The 9,855-nt window shown below is 32.7% G+C and overlaps 1 protein-coding gene across 15 annotated transcripts in view; it reads left to right on the forward strand.

Moving 5' to 3' along the window:
• LOC106868068 (parathyroid hormone 2 receptor) overlaps positions 1-9,071 on the forward strand; it is a 729,233-nt gene extending 720,162 nt beyond the window's left edge. For all 15 annotated transcript variants that reach the window (XM_089359396.1, XM_089359371.1, XM_089359332.1 and 12 more), the window contains one exon: positions 6,889-9,071. Coding sequence is in view for 9 of the 15 variants with exons in the window: in XM_089359332.1 (XP_089215458.1) it covers positions 6,889-7,167 (279 nt within the window). In the remaining 6 variants the exon portion in view is untranslated. The remainder of the gene's footprint in view (positions 1-6,888) is intronic.
• The last annotated feature ends 784 nt before the right edge of the window (positions 9,072-9,855 follow it).

Here is a 9,855-nt window from a genome sequence, read left to right on the forward strand (position 1 = left end):
ACAGTAATAGAACTTAGATTTAACGTTGTGAACGAATGAATTGCTCGTTAATTGAACTCTTTTGCTGCCGCTTAGAAGGAGATAAGGGTGAACTGTATGTCGTGTTTACTTCACTGCCGCCTCGTTTGTCTGTGGCCAAAAAAGAGTGAGTGTGCTCTTGGTACGTTGTTGTTGCTGCTATTGTTCTTGTTCTTGTTTATCCCCTGTTGTAGCAGCGCAATGATCAAAGGCCTTCAAGCCGTAACCATCATCGTGAATTCTTTTTTCACGAATTATGTACTCTTGATTACATTATCCACAAACATTGGAGAATGTAATCTGGAGTACATTTGTTCATTTATTTTTTGTAGATCTTTATTTCTTCATAGATATTTTGTTTATTTCTATAGATCATACGGCGTAATTATCAGGTTTTAAGTAAACCATTAGACGAGTCGTTACAGCATCGGGTAAATTGTCTTATGGTAACCAATCTGGATCTCTCCACTCAAAGTTCCTATCCCACAGGCTTCAACTTTGCCTTTCATTCGGGATCAATAAGTAAAGTACCAGTCTTGTATTTAGGTCAATTCTTCTCCTCCTCTCACTATTTCTGTCATTGTTTCAGTTTTTCTCTTTCCAGAAGATATCGATTGTGATCAGAATTGTAGAGGGATGGGCACCACCAGGTCTAAAAATGACGAAGACATGCCATATGTCATGACTTCGCCCCTATGACTCCATCAAGGAGGTGAAGTTCTAAAGCAAAACAATACGAAGATTTGGTTGCCATTTCTAGAAGGCCTAGAGACCACGTGAAGGCACTGTTTCGCTGGCTCGGTCCTTATATGTATATGAAGTGGGCATCAAGTGTTCTACACAATAGAAAATGTATTTACAACTCAGTAGATTTAGCCCATAAATGGCTAAATTTATCGAAAATTAGTAGCAAACTGATTATTTGGTTCATGCCCCTTAACTGGTAAGGCTAACTGCAACCCCATGTCAATAGTAATTTTCAAATTAGCTTTGCTTTTGTGTGTGTGTTTATGTGTATATATGTATATATGTATGTATATGAGTCACAGATATAATAGGAGAAAATGTGTACTTTTGTAGGTGGCAGAGTGCAATTGTGTGGATGTGTTTGTGTGCAAAGTACGTGTGAGTGTGAAATCTAGATAGGAGAAAATATCTGTTCATCATTCGCGTTATTGTATGTATAACTGTGTGCGCATGTCTGTAAGTATGCGTGTAAAAACTAAACACCAAAAGGTTAGCTGGCTTACGCTATTTTGCTTAATCCATCTAAATTCTAAATACAAATCCCTTCGTAGTCGACATTATTTTTCTTCACACAACCCGAAATTGATAAAAACAGTTTAAAAATAAAAAGAATTAAGGTAAATAACTGAAAGTGTCATTGACATAAATTTGGATAATTAAGTTAAAGTGTAGTGTACCGATTGTCATACGGAAACAGTTCTTGATTGAAATTTATGTTTAGTTGGAGAAAGTGTCAAAAACTCAGTGATGAATGTTAACGGACTCTCAAAGAAAGGGAAAATAATTTCAATAAAATATTATAAAAAGGTTTCAGCCTATAATCATTCCGTTTTGCTTATACGCAGGTAGGAAAGCCTTCTTTTTTCTGTCGAGTGCTTATGCGCCCCTTTATCAGACTATTTTCTTTAGTCATTGCACGGTGATCGCCATAAACTTTAAGCTTATATAAAAATACCATTGTTATTATTTACAGGATTGTAAATCACGGTGCCGTAATAAAAAAAAAAACATTCGCACCGAAAGCATAGAGAAAGTTTGTTTAGATAAAAACAAATACGAACTAATATATAGTTCTTAAATTTGAAAGAAAGAGGGAGGCTGATTCGCTGGTGTAAAGGTAATACACTTAGTCGCGTTAGCAAAGGGATGTAGGTTCGCCTCCCACGCAGATAGGAAAGCCTTCTTTCTTCTGTCGAGGGCTTATATGCCCCTTTATTAGACTATTTTCCTTAATCATTGCACGATGTTCGTCATAAGCTTTAAGCTTACATAAAAATACCATTATTATTATTTACAGAATTGTAAATCACGGCGCCATAATAAAAAAAAAAATCATCCGCACTGAAAGCATATATAGATAGATAGATTTCTACACATTCAAATTTTAAGCATAATCAGGATCATGTATTTAGCCGCGCTGTGAAAATAGACTTCGGGATTTCACCAACCAGGAAGAACGTACGAATCGACTAAATGAATTTGCATTAAAGGCATGATCAGGATTCTGTTACTTTCCTCTGGTTGTTTGATGCCAAATTTCTGCTATCTAGGTCTGAAACTGTGAAATTAGAGCATATATACACTCATTTACGTTTATATGTCAATATGTAAACAGGATTGGGCTAAACTAGACCATTTGACAAAGTAATTCAAACTTGGTCGTGCGCATTAATTACGTGGCTTAACAATACAGTGTATTGGAGATCAAATTTATAAGCAGATAAACAAACACATATTTAAGAAATATATGTTTAGACTCGCCGTAAAAATAGACCAGGTATTTTAATCGACGTCTATTTTTTTCCATAGTGTGTTGTTTATCTACATTCTCTCGGTAACCAGAGGGAAAATAAATAAATCGTGGCGTAGCCTCTTCTCTATATACATAGAGATATACTAACGCTTGTGTGTGCGAGTGTACGTGTTTAAGTTTGGGGCGGAAGTTAGTTTTGACTACAATTGCAAGCTTCATTTTGACTAGATCTTCAAGTTTAATCAACCAGAAGTTGACTGAGCCGTCAGCCGAAGTTCATTGTCCCAGTCAAAACTAGTTATATAATAAATTTTACTCCAATTTAGTATTGAGTCTCCTCGTCAGTAAATATTCTGTTGTTACCCTTTAAATTTCTGGAGAATAATAACCTCAAAATTAACACACATGCACATACATATGTTGTATATGATAAAGCAAACGGTTTAGATTTTCGATTATAAAATTAACTTGAGATACAATCAATCATTCTACAAGTACAAATCCAATATCAAAAAATCTTGCACAAAACCGTTTGCAAGAATCAAACAATGAATTTGTTGTAAACTAGTCGACTGTGTCATCCATTGCACCCAAAAGCTCCCAGTTCAGTTCGTCTGCTGAGATTAATGCTTATAAAATGCTGTTACACAAACCACATGAGAATCCTTGTTATTTTCGGAGCACTTAACTTTAGTCTGCAGAGAGATTATTTCACGTTTCGTTTCTTTAATCATTTAACATGCTTTTCGTAACTGAAATTTTCCGCACTATTGTGATCGAAACAATCACAAGCATACTAAATTCTAGTTGTAGAAGAAAAATAAAAAGGTAAAAATTTTCCATTATAAAATAAACTTTAAATTAAATTTGACGCTTTACAAGCATAAATCCAGAGCAAGAAAAGTACGTGGAGTATTTAAATTGTGAAAACTATGTTAAAATAAAAATATAAAACGTGAAAAATTAAATTATCTCTCCAACAGCTTAGAGTTAAGTGCTATGAAAATACTGAGGATTCTCGTAAACAGACGAAATAGGTAAGTAGCTTCTGTAACAGCACTTAATAAGCACTAATACGTGTGATTGCAGCTCTCTGAGAATGCTTTGGTACAATGGTTAACACGGCTAGGTGATTTACGACAGTTTTGGGGATCGGTTCATGCGTGTGGTTCAACATTATATACATGTGCATATTTATCCCCATGTCTTGAACACGCAATTGTATAATGTTTAAAATGTATTCCTTATACATATGTATGTATTATGTTCTGTGACTTTATATTACATTGCAACTGTATCTCTATACATATAAGGACGCGTGTCAATATATGTGTAGAGAGAGAGAGAATGACATAAAGTTATATATATATATAATTTTGTATATATATATATATATATATATATATATATGCCACGCTTGCTTTCTCACTATATATATAAATTTCTTTATATATATCTTTATATATATATATATATATATATATATATAATCTTTATATGTATATATCTTTATATATATGTCTTTATATATGTATTTCTTTATATAGAGATATATATATATATATGTATATATTAATATATTTATATATATATATATATATATATGTGTGTGTGTGTGTGTGTGTGTGTGTGTGTGTGTGTATAACTTTATATGTGTATATATGTATATATCTTTATATATAGATATCATTATATATATACATATCTTTATATATATATCGTTATATATATATATATATATATATATATATATATATATATATATATATATATATATATATATATATATATATATATATATATATATATATATATATATATATTTATTTACATACAGAGATCATTAGCCACTACACATTCTTTTGTTTCTCTCCTTGTTTCTTTCTGTGTTCCTTCTTGTGAAAGAGCGTAGGCTGGAAACATTAAAGACATATTTCACTTCCCGGTCGTTATACTAATACATCTGTTTGTTTGTACACCACCTGTCTCTATATCTTTACAGATATATATATATATATATATATATATCTTTACAAATTTATATATATATATATATATATATATATATCTTTACATTTATATATATATATATATATATATCTTTACATATATATATATATATATATATATATATATATATATATATATATATATATATATATATATACATATGCATACATATATATCTTTTTATATATACATATACATACATATATATCTTTATATATACATATATACATATATATTTTTATATATGTATATATATATTTATATATATATATGTATGTATGTATGTATGTATATATATATATGTGTGTATGTATGTATGTATGTAAATATATATATATATATATATATATGTGTGTGTGTATATATATATATATATATATATATATATATATATATATATATATATATATATATATATATATATAGTCCATTAATTTCTAAACCTTCTCTTTATCTTTTTTAATTGAATCTGATATTTGGACGTATGTACAGAGAGATAGAGAGAAATAAAGAGAAGGGAGACTCTTTGATATTTATATTAATATGAATAATTAATTTCCAAATATTTAGCTGAACAAGACATAAGTTAAAAGAAATATGCTTATGGTATTATGAAAAGGATGTTTTCTTAAATATATATTTTTCATTGCACATTCAGTTCATGTAAACTGTTATGTATTACCAGTGTCATATATTTCAATATTGCTAACGTTATACGTTTCACTGTTGTCAATGTTATATATCTCAGTCCGGTGCTAGTTTGACAGAATCATTAGTACGTTTCACAAAAGCATCAAGATCTTTGCTCCAGCACTTAACGCATCCAGTTCAAACCCGGCCAAAATCAACTACCTTTTATCTTTTCGTATTTCATAAAATAAAGTACCTGTTAACATATGCGCGTGTGTGTATGTGTGAGAGAGTGAGAAAATAAGTTCAAAAAGAACAATTCAGACTTTTTGAGAGATCCAAAAAGAGAGAAAAATTTATTTCTAATAAAGATTCATCAGAGCAAGTAATAAGAATATGAAAATAATAGTTGAAAAATATCGTTATAGGTATAAATATACCATAAACAAGTTTTAAAAAGTGAAAGAGAAAAAGATGTTGAATCAGAATTAGATTTAATACAAAATTGGATTCAATACATACGCACGTTTCAAAAGACAATACAAATATGTAAGAAAAAATTATAATCATAGTAATTATAATTAAATTTATGCATTGTCATTCTCATTAGTGTAAGAAATATTTGGAAGGACATCAAAAACGGTTTAAGAAAATAAAATAAAATATTACCCCACCTGTATTCTCCCTTATTGTATCTTATTCAACTGTCTGTGATTCCAAATTTCAAAGGAAAATATGGCAGTGTGATGACATAGGTAACACGACTGATGGGAAATTGCAATACCTCGGCTAGGAAACGAAACTATGATTTCGATTCGAATCCTCGAATGTGTATTTCTATTCCATTATGTCCCCCTCTGATCAGATAGAAGTAATACATGCGACAAGAAATACTTTTAGGACAACAATTGTGGGTTATCTGCTTTTCCTTAAATGCAATTACTCACTTACAGGACAATCAATGAGAGAAAAGCTTGGAATACTACAGATGATAAACTAAGTTTGCTTACGATTATAGGCACAAGAATGGCTGTGTGGTAAGAAGCTTGCTTCCCAACCACATGGTTCTGGGTTCAGTCCCACTGTGTGGCACTTTCGGCAAGTGTCTTCTACTATAGCTTCAGGTCGACCAAAGCCTTGTGAGTGGATTTGGTAGACGAAAACTATATATATATATATATATATATATATATATATATGTATATATATATATATATATGTATGTTGTATGTATGTATCTGTGTGTCTGTGTTTGTCCCTCTCCCACCATCGCTTGACAACCAATGTTGGTGTGTTTACGTCCCCGTAACTTAGCGGTTCGGTAAGAGAGATCGATAGAATAATTACAAGGCTTACAAAGAATAAGTCCTGGGGTCGACTGGTTCGACTAAGGGCGGTGCTCCAGCATGGCCGCAGTCAATTGACTAAAACAAATAAAGGAATAAAAGAATAAAATCATTGATGCTCCCTCAGATTGGTTTCGTCTGTTTTCCGATTGCTCTAAGCATAGCTGTTACAATTTTGTTAACTAGAGAAGGGTAATAACAATCCTTGGCTGTTAAGACGTAATCTTCGGTGAATATGTTGGAACTCTGAGGGATGTACATAAATGATTGTAAATCAAAGTAGCTGGGAGTATGTTTTGTACGTAATAAAAATTCATTATCTTTTTCTTTTTGATATCTTAATATTTACTTTTGGCTTTAATTTTTTTCTCTTTTTACTTTCAGGTTCAAAACGAAATTTACAAAATGTGGCAAAGGTCACAGCTTAGCGAAATTCCTTGCTTTTATTGTCATTTCTCGTTGTGTAAACGTCATGAATGGAGGCGAAGCCGGAGTTACGATGCTGCTACTAGACCCTCCGACATAAGCACAGTTGTGTCAATGAGTGTGCTGCAGACACAAGACAAAGAGAGTCCAGTAGGTATGAACTGCATTGACAAACCGCTAAAGGACCTGGAATATCAGCCGATGATGAACACTACAGGGGTCATTGAAATTAGCTGAATAAACTTACAGCATCAACTGCTCCGGATCTCTGTGTCAACATACCATTTAAAACAAGTACAATTACAACTACTACAATAAAAATCACCAACAAAGTCATCAACAACAGCAGATACTACTACTACTACTACTACTACTACTACTACTACTAATGAAAGTTTAACAGCAACAATATCAGCATTACATTAGACAAGAACAACCACAAAACCAGTAAAGCATTCGGGAATGACTTCGACAGCAAAAATTATATGCTCATCATTATATTAAAACAAAATCATCTACATTTGGGGTCGATTCTTGTAAGCCTTAATTGCGTTAAAGATAAAAACGAAAAACTTACTTGGAGTGAGGCAAAATAATTTTTCTTACAAATTTGAGAAAAAATTATTTTGTGATATCCTATATTGTACAAAAAGCAACAACAACAACAACAACAACAACAACAACAACAACAACAATAATAATAATAATAATAATAATAATAATGAGGATTTCATTTATTTGCCACCAGGGTGGAGAGTGAGGGGGAGAATACAAAGACAGTCACAAAATGTTGGGGTTTACATATAATGAAATGATAGAATAAATAAATGACAAAAAAAGAGTAAGTATACCCGATATACAATGAAAAGGAAGGGAAATATACATAGTATACAAAGGTTATAAAAAAAAGTAGGGGACGATCGAGATGTAGTCCTCCTGATACAAGATTAACTCAAGGAAAATCGAGGAAACCCACTGTCCGAGATTTCTCTGAACACTAACGACAAGTGCCCTCCCCAATTCCCTTTCTCCGACTGTAAGGTCTACACTTAGAGAGGTACCATCCACTCTTGCCATTTTTGCAACTTTCACCTACCTTTCAATAAACTCATTTGATGGCTGCACTTCCCTCTCCACCCTCAATTTCTTTTTCAAGTGAAACTTGAAGAAGTCATTGAGACCTTTATCAAAGAGGACTGTATCAATAATAATAATGGAAGACTGAGACCTGAAATTATAAATTATAACTTTAAAAATTGCTGAAATAAAGTAGGATTGATCGTGGTTGAGTATTTACTGTAGATTTGGGTGAGGTTAGACACTCATCCCACCCACCCCAACATACACACACACAAATGGCGCAATTGGGAACTACTGCTGTACAGTATCACTGAAAACTGCACGTAGAAATTGAACGGAACACACAATCGTGATAAGAAAACACATTCCGGTTAGATATCAAAAAGGCCAATATGATCGTATAATAGGAATAGCAACACACTACGCTCAGAAATCGACGGGAACAATATGATTGTGATAACAGAATAAGTAACAACTATTAAGAAAAGTGTCTGCGTTATAAGGAATAGTTTGAAGCTAAGATGGGTCTAACCTTGGGTCAATTTGAAATCAAGTAAGAAAATATTGAAAGCAAATACGAATCAAATGCAAACAGAATTGGTAACAAGAAAGTAATAGCAGCAAACTACATAGCCAAAATTACAGCAGCGAGAACAACAATAACAATAATAACAGAAATTGCAGCAACAGCGCTTCATAACAACAATCACAACTGTGTGGAACGCAGTGGGGAATAGAAGTGGCAGCACACCTGTCATAACTATACACCTGTCATAGTTACGTTCTTATTTATTGAGCTCAAATCCAGCCGGGGGTCAACAATATTATCAAAGAACAACAAAGAGAAAATTCTTAACAAAACCAGCCACACAAATAAAACCAAGAAAATTTCATTGAAAAATTTCTTCTGAAAAACATGCAAAAAGTCACATACATGTTAAGTTGACTGTCTGTCATGTGGAAAAAAAAATGTCCTTTAAATATCTTTAATCGGTTATTTATCAAATATAATTTAAATTCTATTCAAACATTAAACAAACTATCAAAAAAGAAAAAAAAAACTGAAAATATTCCATTATCATTAACGAGGAAAACAAATTGACTAAATAGCTCTAATATTTAGTTTTGAGAAATCTCTAAATCATTATTTTGTCTTTGTTATTTTAATTTTGTTATTCATTCATATATGTGTGAGTGTGTACTGATGAATTATACTTATTGTTAACGAAATGAAATAAACATGAAACCAGAATAACATAATGTTTGCTGTATATGTACACATATATATATATATATATATACTTTATTTGTGGGTTAACGCGACTACAATTTGTTTCATGTCAAAAGAAATCTCAACAATTATCAAGCTTGCCACATGGGACGCTGTTGGCCTCCATCTTGGATGAAAACAACATGTGTGTATATATGTATATATATATATATATATATATATATATATATATATATATATATATGTTGTCGTTGCCGGTGCCCCCGGGATGGCTCGTGTGCGGGCGACACATGGGGTCTTTCGAGCGGGATCGTTGCCAGTGCCCCTGGACTGGCTCTTGTGCGGGTGACACATGAGGCTTTTTCGAGCGGGATCGTTTGCCAGTGCCCCCCTCCGGACTGGCTCATGTGCGGGCGACACATGAAATCTTTCGAGCGGGATCGATGCCAGTGACCCTGGACTGGCTCATGTGCGGGCGACACATGATATCTTTCGTGCGAGATCGTTGCCAGTGCCCATGGACTGGCTCTTGTGCGAGTGACACATGAGGTTTTTCGAGCGAGATCGTTGCCGGTGCCCCTGGACTGGCTCTTGTGCGGGTGGCACATAAAAGA

The sequence above is a fragment of the Octopus bimaculoides genome, chromosome 1 (genome assembly GCF_046866305.1).
Source record: "Octopus bimaculoides isolate indiv1 chromosome 1, ASM4686630v1, whole genome shotgun sequence".
In the NCBI taxonomy this organism is placed as follows: domain Eukaryota; kingdom Metazoa; phylum Mollusca; class Cephalopoda; order Octopoda; family Octopodidae; genus Octopus; species Octopus bimaculoides.